The sequence below is a fragment of the Gastrolobium bilobum genome, unplaced genomic scaffold (assembly GCF_033153095.1).
Source record: "Gastrolobium bilobum isolate Gb01-03AN ecotype WA unplaced genomic scaffold, APGP_CSIRO_Gbil_v1 utg2810, whole genome shotgun sequence".
NCBI classification, from domain to species: Eukaryota; Viridiplantae; Streptophyta; class Magnoliopsida; order Fabales; family Fabaceae; genus Gastrolobium; species Gastrolobium bilobum.
Genome location: NW_026895666.1, coordinates 105,641 through 119,843, shown reverse-complemented (window position 1 = coordinate 119,843; position 14,203 = coordinate 105,641). Strand labels below are relative to the sequence as shown.

At 40.0% G+C, this 14,203-nt stretch overlaps 1 protein-coding gene across 1 annotated transcript; it reads left to right on the top strand.

Annotated features, from left to right (window-relative positions):
• The first annotated feature begins 5,322 nt into the window (after window positions 1-5,322).
• On the top strand, window positions 5,323-8,682 carry LOC133288263 (serine carboxypeptidase-like 2). Its single transcript, XM_061485986.1, has 14 exons — window positions 5,323-5,533; window positions 5,950-6,095; window positions 6,272-6,348; window positions 6,448-6,570; window positions 6,819-6,921; window positions 7,000-7,037; window positions 7,107-7,208; window positions 7,346-7,432; window positions 7,524-7,679; window positions 7,768-7,839; window positions 7,966-8,084; window positions 8,207-8,320; window positions 8,402-8,447; window positions 8,537-8,682. The coding sequence occupies exons 1-14, from the start codon at window positions 5,391-5,393 to the stop codon at window positions 8,618-8,620; spliced, it is 1,410 nt and encodes a 469-aa protein (XP_061341970.1). The 5' UTR covers window positions 5,323-5,390; the 3' UTR covers window positions 8,621-8,682.
• Window positions 8,683-14,203: the final 5,521 nt, after the last annotated feature.

Genomic DNA, 14,203 nt, shown 5'->3' with positions numbered 1-14,203 from the left:
TCTCTATGGCCAACATAGTTATGAATCATTAAGTGCAAGTTCCATTTGGTTTTGTGGTGTGAATGATCTCTCTACCCACAATTAACTAATTAAATTAGTTAAACCACAATGCATAATAACTTTCTGAGTTCACCTATATCTTTATAGCCCAAACCCTAATTATCTTGCAGCTCTCTCTCGATAAGTCAATAAGAATAAAAAATAAGCACTTTATTAAGCAACTGAAAGAAAAATCATGTAACAAAGTTAAAGCAATACTGACTACATTACAATAAGGGTACTCTATCATCCAATCATAACAATTTAGCCCATACTTGGGTGGGAAGAAACAACAAAGAAAGAATAAAATTCCATTAAACTAAAGTAAAGAAAACAGGGACGTTGTTGTAGCACTGCTCCCGCAACTACCGTAGGCTCCACCACCATCAACCTTGCTTCAGCCGCCGGAATAGTGCAGGGATCCACTGGATTTGATGATCTCTCTACCAAACCCTAGCCTCACCCTTTGATTCCTTGGATTTCTCTCAACGAACCCTCAAATTCTCTCTATGTGTTTCCCCCACTTTCTCTCTAGGATCTGATTGAATGTCTAAAGCATGTGTAGCGTTTCTAGCCTCCTTTTATGTGTGTAGGGTTTGTTCCTTTATATACTTGATATTCTGGGCCTCAAACAGCTCTTCAGGTCCATGTAAAACTTCATTCAAATCTGTCGTGTGAGTGGATAAGGATGACACTCTGTTTTGCTGCAGCGCTTGATTGAAGATTCTTTCCTTATTTGCTGCAGCACTTATTAAAGATACAGCTATGTTTTGCTACAGCGCTGATTGGAGATTCTTTCCTTATTTGCTGCAGCGCTGATTGAAGATACAGCTGTGTTTGCTACAGCGCTGATTGGAGATTCTTTCCTTATTTGCTGCAACGCTGATCAGGGACAGCGCATAATGCTACAGCATATCTCATCAGATTCTTTCCATTTCGTGTTTCAGGTCTGAATTTGGAAATGTAATCGCTGATTTAATGAAGCTTTAATGGTGATCCTTTGAATGTTTTAAAGCGCGTAGCCAGCTTAGGACTCTGATTACACGTTCAGAAACTTCTTCTAGCTAATTGGGCTTGGATCCATAGCTTGCTGGTGGTGATGCATTGCTGACCTCATCTGCATTGCTACATCACTGCTTTCCGATGCTACAGCATTGACCTGCAGTAAAATAACAAGTGCATTTAAATGTTTCCAAAGCTCATTTATATCCAAATACACATAATTAACATAATTCTCCATTAAACCATGAAATCACAGAATTCATGCATTAATCATATAAAATCAAGAGAATAACATGCAATCATAGTACCCAAAACATCACATTTAAGCATAGAATAACTCTCTTTTGGAGAATTATCACTTCCCAACCAATCTTCTAAACCTTTCTGGATCTGAAAATAGTTCCCCTTGATTTGGCATAAGCTTGACATTTGGATCCATGAGGGTATCGACGGGCTTAGCATTCAACAAAGCTATCTCCTCTAGAATGTCCATAGCATATTTCCTCTGGGATATCACAATACCATCCTTGGATTGAGCCACTTCAATTCCCAAGAAATATCGTAGTCTTCCGAGATCCTTTGTTTGAAAATGATGACTGAGATGTTGTTTTAACTGAGTAATGCCTTGATGGTCATCACCTGTAATGACAATGTCATCAACATATACCACCAAATAAATGGATCCAGAGTCTGAATGGCAATAAAAGACTGAGTGATCAGCAGCACTCCGAGTCATACCAAACTGCTGGACAATGGTGCTAAACCTCTCAAACCAAGCTCGTGGAGACTGTTTGAGACCATACAAAGATTTGCGGAGTCGCCAAACTAGACTGGACTCCCCCTGAGCAACAAATCCAGGAGGTTGCTCCATATAAACTTCTTCAGCAAGATCACCATTAAGGAAAGCATTTTTGACATCCAATTGATAAAGGGGCTAGTGACGGATAACAACCATAGTAATAAAGAGGCGAACAGACACCATTTTTGCAACAGGGGAAAATGTATCCCCATAATCTTCACCAAACACCTGAGTGTATCCCTTAGCCACCAAACGTGCTTTGAGACGATCCACGTGTCCATCAGGACCAACCTTGACAGTAAATATCCATCTACATCCAACAACAAATTTTCCAGAGGGAAGAGGAACCAGATCCCAAGTACCACTGCCATGAAGTGCACACATCTCGTCAATCATATTGAATTGATGACGAATATTACGAGTACCTTTTCGGAGAGCAATGGGTAGGTCAATGTCGGAGGGTGGGACCGAAGCCGCAGTAGTTGATGACGGCAGATCTGAGTCTATAGGAACCTCATCAATGTCTTGGGGGTATGGGTGGATGTGACCGATGGTGATAAACTTGGAGAGGAGGATATGGTTCTGGGACATATGGAGAACTGACATTAGGCGGTGGTGGTGTGGAATCTGGTGCCGGAACATATTGAATTGGAACAGAGGGTAAAGGTAACTGAGTATCAACAAAGTCATCAAGAACAGAGGTGGAGCCAAAAAATGGCACAGACTCAAAGAAAGTAACATCCTCCAAGACAAAAGAGCGACGGAGACTCAGAGAGTAACACCGATAACCTTTTTGTGTCCAAGTGTAACCGAGGAACACACATTTGTGGGATTTGGCAGACAACTTGTCACGATTGGGACCGAGTTCATGGAAAAAACAAGTAGAACCAAAAATACAAAGGGGTAAGGAATGTAAAGGTTGATGAGGAAACAAGATAGAGTACGATATCTGGTTACCAAGGACAGAGGAATGCATGCGATTAATGAGATAGCATGCGGTGAGAACAGCATACCCCTAAAAACTGGTAGGAACATTCCCATGAATTAAGAGTGTCTGAGTTGTTTCAATAAGATGACGATTTTTTCTTTCAGCAACCCCGTTTTGTTGGGGGGTGTGAGCACATGATGTGTGGTGAAGAATGCCGTGAGAAGCCATGAATGATTGAAATGGTTGAGACAGATACTCACGAGCATTATCACTACGAAAAGTGCGGATAGGAATACCAAATTGAGTAAGAATTTCATGATAAAACTTCTGAAATATGGAGAACAACTCAGAGCGGTTTTTCAGTAAAAATAACCAAGTGTTTCGAGAATAATCGTCAATAAAGGTAACAAAATATCTATAACCTCGAGCTGATTCAGTACAACTAGGTCCCCAAACATCAGAGTGAACCAAACTAAAAGGAGAGGAGGCACGACGATTGATTCTATCAGGAAAAGAACTGCGAGTATGTTTCCCGAATGGACATGATTCACATTGCAAAGTGGACAACTTGGACAAACGCGGCACCATCTTCTGGAGCTTTGTAAAACTAGGATGACCCAACTGAGCATGAATAGTGAGTGAAGAATCTAATACAGAATGAGCATGAGAGGAATTGGAGAGCAAGTAAAGGCCATTAGACTCAAATCCGCTGCCAATTGTCCTCCCTGAATTTCGATCCTGTAAAACAACATAATTTTGGGTAAAAGAAATGAGACAATCAAGAGAACGTATTAAACGGCTAATGGAAAGGAGATTAAAGGGTGAACCAGGGACATAGATCACATTATCAATAGTAATGGACAAAAAGAGATGTATTGTTCCAATCCCATGAGACTGAACCTGGGAACCATTAGCCATAGTGACAGCAGGCAAATAACCAGATGTAGAAAGAGAGGAAAACAAAGATTTATTACCAGAAATATGATCAGAGGCACCAGAATCAAGAACCCAATGACCAAATGATGAACTTTGAGTGAAACTAGCAACGCTACCTGTATGCACAACAGTAGCAGTGGAACCAGGGATCGTGAGCTCAGAAATATCTTGAGGAAGGATAAATGAGCTAGAATCAGCCATGGGTAAAGAACAATTCGCTGAAACAAAGATGTCGTGAATAGTAATGGAAAGAGGAGAAATGCTTCGGAAGGGCCGCAATGAATTCAAAACCACAAGGTAAGGATCGATCTGAACAAGGAAGAAGAGGGCGATCCTGATGGTGGAAGTCGTGCGTATGTTTCACGCGCGTGAGGGTGCGTCAGTTGGAATTTGGGAGCGGGCCTTGGATGGAAAGAACCGCCTCCTTGTGACGATCACAACTGTGGGTGGCTCGTCGAAAAAAGTGCCGAAAAAGTGATCGGTGGTGGCGGTCAACGGCGGTCAAACGGTGGTTCACGGTGCTGGCAACCTCTAATGACGGTGGGTCTCACGGTGTTGGGTAGATCAGCTTCTTCTGAGTCCGTTGATGTACTTTTTGATCAGAACGGTCACTGGAAAACTTTTCCGGTGGAGGACGGTGGTGGCAGACGGTGGCCGGAAACTGACGATGGTGACAATTTCTGGGAAGATTTTTTACTCGGTAGACAGTGGGTCTACCAGAAAGATACGGATCTTGTTAGGCTCTGATACCATGTTGAATATCAATAACAAAGAGATTTATAAGTAATCCATGTGTCTCAACTACACAGCAGAGAGTCTATTATATAACTTAAAAGAAAGAAAATATAAAGAGATATACGTGATGTGGGACTTCTATACTACTATTCTAAACTATCATTTACAATAGGACCAATAATACATGGCTTTCTTGTTTAGGCCAAGGGTGTTTGCTAAAGGCGTCAAAGGGTTTAGCATTTACCATGTTAATAAATTGAATAGTTTCAAGTGTGGCCATTCTAATTGATTGGTACATTGCAATTATTGCGAGTTGGTTAAATGCAACTTCCTTACCATGTTATTAATTATTGTCGTTTATGGCATTCGGTGTCCAAATCAGGTTATGTGATAAACTAACAAGAAGCAACTTCAATTTTGAGGATTATAATGACACTTGACCAATACTGATACTTAGATTCACACAAGAGATACAAATTACAAACATCTATGTTCATTTTTTGTCATCTGAAATAGCGAATACAAATAATAGATATCAGTGCCTTAACTCCACCAATTAAATTTTTTTATCATTAACTCATGGCTGGCATTTCTTAAGAGCATTATATCCAGATTCACCCGAATCAAACACTGTCTTGCGGTTCGCTCAGATCCAGCTTCCCAATCACGATCATGTATTTATGTCCACCCAGTAGATGCTAACGTGACTTATTATCAGCAACTCCTCACTCGTACAGTAGATACTAGATTAATGTTATGCAATTAATTCTCCCAACAACTTAATTCTCCTTGACAGGTATCTTTGACCATGCAATTATTTTATTATAATATCCCCTGCACGAGGACAACGAGGAGAATAACAGAACCATGCTATTATCTCCCAACTTCAGTTGAGGCACAAGGAGCACGGAAAAAACATAGCAGTCATTTAGACTTAGTTTAACAAAGTCAATGTCTTATGTTACAAAATGTTTCATGTGGTTATTTTTATTGACCACCACGATGACGATCTTGTCAAAGCCTGCAGTGTCTTCAAATATCATCAGGTCTTTGCCAGGGTTTTCTGGTTCCCTTCCTTTCAAATTAGAGACTGGGTGAGTTTGCCATTCACTTCCTTTGTCCTTTTCACTTCTTCATCAGATTCCACCATACTTATATAACAACTCAAATTTAAATGGAAAAGCAAAAGTTACTGGCTCCATTTAACAATTGCCTCTTTATTAGGATGAATAATATTAGAGAGTAATATAAACCCAAATCAACTTAAGTTTTGGATTGAATTTATTTTTTACTTGATATCATGTGGTCAACGAGTTTGATTCTCATTGCTCCATTTTATGGTGAAATTAGTGTGTAATATCCACACTTCATGACCAAAGAGCTATTAAAAAGATTCTATCCAACTGGTTAAACTTTTAAGTTGAATTAATTTTTTATAAATAAGAACAAAATAAAGATTTATATGCACAACGTTTATGAATTATAAATTTGTAATGGTTTTTGCATGTAGATACATAGGTGTGGGTGAAGATGAAGTTGTGCAGCTGTTTTATTATTATGTTGAATCAGAAGGAAATCCAGCAGAGGATCCTTTGGTACTCTGGATGACCGGTGGCCCAGGATGCTCTGGCTTATGCGGGCTTTGGTTGGAAATAGGTGTTTCCTTTTTTTCATTGTTTTTGGAAAAACATAAATTTAAACTTTGTCTGAAAATCTTACATTTACATCGTCCACAACAGAGGTCCATCTGAATTCAAGAAAGACATGTCAATTTATACTTAACAATTCGCCTGGATTAAATATTCATGCTATTTGCTGCCGCTTTTGATTAGGCCCTCTGAAGTTCAATATGGTGAAGTATAATGGAAGTTTGCCAACATTTTCTCTCAATCAACACTCATGGACAAAGGTATATTTAGGAAATAGTAGGTGAAACTAGTTAATTACCCAATTGATAAAGCAATTTTTTTTTCCTGATTTTTTGCTGTATATAATGATGCTTTCCAAGGTTTCAAGTATAATCTTTATTGATGCACCTGTTGGCACTGGATTCTCATATTCAAGAACCTTGGAAGGGGCTAATACTACAGATAAAATCAATGCCCAACACTGTCACGATTTCATGAGAAAGGTGAAATTTTTTAGTTGTCTACTGCTAATAATCAATTTGTAGTGGGAAAAACATTTTAAAATAATACACCAACATAATAAAAAAAGTAAGGACCAAATATGTTACTACAGTTTTATATAAGTCATAAACCTTCTTGTCAAGAGTTTTTTCAAAGAAATTGGAAGGAAAGAAAAAATTGTTGAGAAGGATAATGAGAAACAATTTTGATCCAATGGATTATATATACTTTATTTCTTGTTTATTTGCAGTGGTTGACCGGTCACCCGAAATTTATTGCTAATCCTGTCTACATTGCTGGTGATTCGTCTTCTGGCATGCCTGTACCAATTGTTGTTAAATATATTTCAGATGGTAATTTCATGCCGAAGACATTAACTATCACAGCTCTCATATTAGGACCAATTATTAAATATGATTATATGGTTGCAGGAAACGAAGCTGGAGATAAGCCAAAAATAAATATAAAAGTACGTATACTCAAGCTTCTTCTGCAGCTAGTTTTTAATAATTGAAATGTTTCACATTAATTGTTACAGGGTTATGTGCTTGGGAACCCATTTGCAGATCCAAAATTTGATCAGAATTCTAAGATTGCTTTTGCTAATCGCATGGCTCTTATTTCTGACAAACTCTACAGGGTTAGTCACAAAATTTACTCTAGTTGTACTTATGTTTATGTTGAATCAAGTTTCATGCATACACTGAGGTAAGTGAAGATGATATTTCTGGGAAAACTAGAATTAGTATTCTTATAGTTTTCTTGAATTTTTCCCAGTCAGCAAAAATGACATGCAAAGGGGAGTATGTGAGAGTGAAGAAAGATAATCTACCATGTCAAAAGAATCTCGAAGCTATCTCAGAGGTCAGTAGTCTTATCTTGCATATCAAACAAGGTACTTGATGCTCTTTTTTTCACTTCCTTCGGTTGATTTGTGTTGCTATGCTTTTTACAGCGAACAGGTGATATAAATATTGAACATGTCTTAGAGCCTAAATGTCCGTCTGACAGGAAATTTCCAGAAAATAGGATGGGTGATCGGAGGATTCTTCAAGAAAAATATAGAGATTGGTTGCTTTCTCCTGTGCAAAGTTTACAATTTGGGTGTAGGGTAATTCCAAATTTTCAGTCCCATATCCTCATTGTTTAATTTTGGAATTAAAGATTGATTCTGACATATTCATCGATCCAAATTATAGAATTATGAAAATTTATTGCTGCATGTATGGGCCAACGATGTTCATGTTCAAAAGGCTCTGCATGTTCGTATGGTATGTAAGAAACCATTTATTCCAATTCGCCTAGTTGATTGCATGAAAAAAAAGAAAAAGAATCAGTCTTAGTATTTTTATTTTTATTTTTAAATGTATTAACGTTATAGCTAAAGTAAAATTCAGGGAACTGTGAACGCTTGGATAAGATGTAACAACAGCATAATTTACACAAAAGATGTCCAAAGTTCTCTAGCCTATCATCGTTATCTCAGAACCAAACATTTCCGGGCTCTTATATACAGGTTCTGCAGGCCATGAAGAAACTTATTTTCTCGTGATATTTTACCATATTTATTTGATCGAATGAGTGATGAGTCAGATTTTGTTAAGTAGCGTAACACCAATCCTTAATCCCTATATGCAGCGGTGACCATGACATGGCGGTGCCATACTTGGGAACTCTCTGGTGGCTCAATTCTCTGAACTCTACCATTATTGATGATTGGAGACCTTGGGTCGTCGGCGATCAAATTGCAGGGTATAGCTATTGTTTTAGAAAATGCACTCAACAACGTAAGCTGTAGTTTCAAATGCTGATTTTCTAAGATTTTGCATTCAGGTATATACGAGAGTACTCCAACTATGTCACTTTTGCCACTGTGAAGGCAAGTATATTTGTTTTGTTGGGGAGGGGATTTTGACATTATTTATTTGATTTGGGAGGTAATTTATGCAGTGTGTGTCTCGGTGACAGGGTGCTGGTCACACTGCTTCAGAGTTCATGCCGCAGGAATGCTTTGAAATGTTCAAGAGGTGGATCTCTCATGAGCCTTTGTGATACATGGATCCTTAGTTCCGTTTCTCTACATTGTTAATGCAAATGAAGACTCATAAAGTTGGAAATTATTTGTGTTTGGTATGAAGAAAATATTGTGCTTATTCTATATCTTTGTGATGCACTTCTGATCATTAGTAGAAGGCGAACTTATATGATAGACCAATATTGCATGGCTTTCTTGTTTAGGCCAAGGATGTTCGCTAAAGGCGTGAAAGGGTATTTTGCATAAACTGGTACCCACCATCTTCATAAATTCAATAGTTTCAAGTGTGTCCATTTTAATTGGTACATTGCAATTATTGACAGTTCGTTAAATGTAACTTCCTTTGGTTGTGATTAACCATTATGATTGATGGCATTCTATTTTGAGGATTATAACAGGATATTCTATATAGGAAACCAGCAGTAGCACCAAATGGTACAAACCAGACTTGACCAATATTAATACTTGAGTCACACAACTTATTCCAATTTCAGACAGTAAAGTTATACTAATAATCTCTTTTCATTTACAATCTCTTACTCTAACATCTCGAGCGCTGACGAGGGTGAGGAGTGATCGCGGGGTCAAAGAGGCACGGACAAGGAGCGGCTCCTGACAGGCTTCCAGCGGGGGGTTACATGCATGAATGAATCAAATCGACACCCGAAAGAGAGGGATTCCAAAGACTGTGCAGGTGTGAGATTGAACAGTTTGGGATAGCTTATAAGAATTAATTGGTACTACCTATACTAACAAGATGCATCTTCTTTTCGGTAGCCCGGAACGGAAGAACTCCATAGTAAGCGTGCTTGACTAAAATGCATAAAGGCAATAAATCATATGACAATATAAAGGCAATAAATCATAAGTCAGCATCCAAGCAGATCAGCATAACATGCATAAACAGTCAACGAAGCTCCCGCCTCCTGCCGCCCGAGAAATCAACCCCCGAGTTACCTGAACCTGAAAATGTGCCCCAAACGTGGGGTGAGATCTCTAAACAGAAATCTCAGTAAGACAATGGGTCCTCAAGGATCTCTCTACCCCAAGCTCATTTACATGTGCAATATAAGTTCTAAAAGCAGTAAAGCAGTATAAGTTCCAAAATCAGTGCAATGCAGCAGATAATCATGTCATGTGTGTCAAAATATCCTACTGGCCAGAGAAATGCAGGAATTACATACGTCTATAACCTACAATCAGTGTAAGACACCACTTGCACCCACACACAGAATCACCCTATTGTATGTCTCCACATACTCAGGCTTACCGTCTAGGTGGAACAACACATGAATATCATAAGGCACTTGCACATAACAGCTCAACAACATTTCAAATATCCAAACATGAAAACACATCATGCATATAAACCATTCCCCCATGGGGTATGGTGGAACCAACAATGGCTAAACCGAGGACACGAAAGCTTACCTCGCAAGCTAACAATCCAAGCCAAGTCCACACTAACCCAAGGTCACCAAACAGCACAATCACAGTCTGTTTATACAATAAATAATCATTAATATTCATTGTCCGAGGTTCCATTAAGTGATTAAGACTTTCCAACTTGTTTTAGGTGATTTCATGCAAATTCTGCAAGAGGTATTCGAATACTCCTCGATGAGTATTCAAATACTCCATGTCTCCAGAAAGTATCAGAATACTGTCACTTAAGTATCCGAATACTACAAGGTATTCGAATACTTTTCACTCAGTATCTGAATACCACAAGGTATTCGAATACATTTCCTACAGTATCCGAATATTACCCAGTGTTCGAATACTTCTTCTAAGGTATCCGAATACTTTTCTTCCCAGAAAAGTATCCCCATACTCCTTCAAGGAATATTCGACTACTTGCTGATGAGTATTCGAATACTATACGAAAAGTATTCGAATACTTATCAGACAGAATGCAGAAACTCGAGCCGTTTACTGCATAAACCTATTTTTAATTGTCCAAAAGCGATTTGGAGTCCAATGACTCCGTAAACAGATGTTCTTTAACATATTTTAGACTTAGATTATCAGTCCTTAACTCAAATGATTAAAGTTTCACTTTTTAATGGATTAAACAAGCCCAAATCATGAAAATACAAAGGAGGTGATCATGATTTACCTCCAAGGCTCAAAACTCAGAAAATGAGACACACAAGGAGCTTCCAACATAGTTCCACAACACTGACTTTCAAGGACCAGGAAAATGCACCACAAGTTTGGCCCTTTACACCAAAAGGTGGCTTCTTAAAGCCTCCATGACATGAAAAAGGCTCTCACCCTCGCAACCAAGGTGGACAGCAACAACACACCCCTCACAAAGGCTGAGACTCAGAAATGAATCACCAAACTTCCTCACAATGTTAACTACTAAGTGTTTACAAGGTTTAATGTGAAGAAATCAATGGAAAAATGTGAGTTCTTGGCTCACTTTGGTACAAGGAGCTCAAGTTCAAGAAGAGAGAAAATGGCTGAAGGTAGTCAGCACCCAAGGAGTCTCACATAGCAGCCAAATTATGGCCTAGGGTTTTGGGCCCATAAGTTATTTATAGGTCCATTAAATTAATAACACTATATTAACACTAATAGCTAAGCTTATCTTTTAATCTCAAACTTGGGATTCAGAACCTAGCCATTTTTATAAGATTTTTCATATTTTTATTTTATTTTTCGCAGCACTTTTCCGGTACGCGCTTTTTCGTAGCCGGTATCAGTTCTAATGCCAATTCTCATTATTTTGACTTCAAACTTGTTATACTAGTCCTATATATCATTCTAGTAATATATACACACTTTTCATAATTTTCCGAGATACTTTATCGGTACGCATTTATACCGTGAGGCAGAACCGGTATCTGCGCTTTTCGTCAGAAAATCGACTTTCAACATTTTTAATCACTTACCATAATTATTTAAGCCTTCTCATAATTATTAGGGTCAATTATGGAATTATCTCATTAATCTCATAATTAATTAATTAAATTCCTAATTTAACGGTGCAGGTTCTTACATTCACCCCACCTTTTAAGGATTTTGTCTGCAAAACAAGAAACATACTTGTCCCGAAAATCGGGATATAGACGGAGAAGCTCGTCCTCTTGCTCCCAAGTACACTCCTCAGGAGTTCTTCCTGTCCACTGCACTTTGACCATCAGAATGATCTTGCTCCTAAGCTTCTTCTCGTCGCGATTGAGAATCTTGAGTGGTCCGACCGGAGTCTTTAGGTTCTCTCGAACTTCCACATCATCCGGTTGCACCACATGCGAAGGATTCGCGACATATTTTCGAAGCTGAGACACGTGAAACACTTCCTGGATGTTGGCCAAGTTCGGAGGCAAGGCAAGTCGGTAGGCAACAAGCCCTACCCTACCAAGTATCTTGTATGGCCCTATGAATCTCGGGATAAGCTTCCTAACTCCGAGGGCCCGACCAACATCGGTGACAGGTGAAAGTCTCACAAACATGTGCTCACCCTCACTGAACTTCAGTGGTCGATGTTTGACATCATAGTAACTCTTTTGGTGGTTCTGCGCCTGCTTCAGCTTCTCTCTGATCATCTGGATCTGCTGGGTGGTATCTTGGACGAAATCCAAGCCAAACAACTCCTTGTCTCTAACCTCCGACCAGCAGGTGGGAGTCCGACACCTTCTACCATACAATGCCTCGTAGGGCGCTATGCCTAGGCTAGCATGGAAATTGTTGTTGTACGAAAACTCAACCAATGGAAGGTACCTATCCCATGCTGAATCCTGCTCCAAAGTGCAAGCCCTCAACATGTCCTCCAAGGTCTGGATGGTCCGCTCAGTCTGTCCGTCAGTCTGAGGGTGATAGGTTGTACTCAACCTCAATTGAGTACCAAAAGCTCCCTGCAGCGCCTCCCAGAATCGAGATGTGAACTTTGGGTCCCTATCACTGATGATACTCTCGGGCACCCCGTGAAGCCTCATAGTCTCGCGAACATAAAGCCTGGCCAACTGCTTTGTAGTGAAGCTCACCTTTACCGGAAGGAAATAGGCAGACTTAGTCAATCTGTCCACAACGACCCTGATAGAGTCACAACCAGCCTGAGTCTTCGGCAATCCCACTACGAAGTCCATGGAAATGCTCTCCCACTTCCACTGCGGTATCTCAAGAGGTTGAAGCTTACCAGACGGCTTCTGGTGTTCAATCTTCACCTTCTGGCAAATCAAACATTTGGACACGTAAACAGCAATATCATTCTTCATGTCCAGCCACCATAAATTTCTCGTCAAGTCCTGATACATCTTTGTAGAACCCGGGGGGACAGTGAATTGGCCCTTGTGGGCCTCTGTCATCACCTCCTCAGTCAAAGGACCTCGAGGAATCACAATCCTCTTTTGGAGTGTCAATAAACCATCCTCATTCCAAGACACATCATCTTGGTTCCTCACGTAATCCAGGCACTCTCTTTGCACCTGCACCGCTTTAATCTTTTCCATGAGCTCATTCTCAACCCTAACGGTCTCCATTTCGAGAAATGCACCCCCAAACAAAGAGGTCACCGTCAGATCTCGAAACTTCTCAATAACATCATAGTCACCCATCGTCAAAGTGGATAGACTCACGGATTTCCGACTCAAAGCATCAGCTACCACATTGGCCTTGCCAGGATGGTACTTCAACTCAAAGTCGTAGTCCTTCAGAAACTCCATCCATCTCCTCTCTCTCATGTTCAGCTCCTTTTGATCAAACAGATACTTCAAACTATTGTCGTCACTGAACTCGGCAAACTCCATACCAAACAGATAATGCCTCCAAATCTTGAAAGCAAAAACAATAGCAACCAACTCCAAATCATGAGTCAGGTAGTTCTCCTCATGAGGCTTCAACTCCCTCGAAGCATAAGCAATCACCTTGCCCAACTGCATCAACACACAGCCCAGCCCCTTCCCAGAGGCGTCACAATATAACTCAATCTCCTTAGCAGGATCAGGAAAGACCAACACAGGTGCAGTCGTCAGTCTCTCCTTCAACTCCTGAAAGCATTCCTCACACTCGTGAGTACACACAAACGGAGTCTCCTTCCGGGTATGGCGAGTCAATGATAGAACCATCGTAGAGAATTCCTTAATGAACCTCTGGTAGTAACCAGCCAAAATCAAGAAGCTCCTCACTTCAGTAACCGTCTTGGGCCTCTCCCAATCTAACACAACCTGAATCTTGTTGGGGTCCACTGCAACTCCCTCAGCAGAAATCACATGCCCAAGAAACTTCACCGACTTAAGCCAAAACTCACATTTTGAAGGCTTAGCATAAAGCTTTTTCTCCTTCAGCACTTGCAACACAATGCTTAAGTGCTCCACATGCTCCTCCTCCGTCTAGGAGTAAATCAAAATATCGTCAATAAAGATGATCACAAATTGATCCAAATACGGTTGGAAAATTCGGTTCATGTAATCCATGAACACTGCGGGTGTATTGGTGAGTCCAAACAGAATCACCAAATACTCATAGAGACCGTATCTCGAACGAAACGCGGTCTTAGGGACATCCTCCAGCTTAACCCGAATCTGATGGTATCCGGACCGGAGATCAATCTTCGAGTACACGCAAGCACTCCTGAGCTGATCCAACAGATCGTC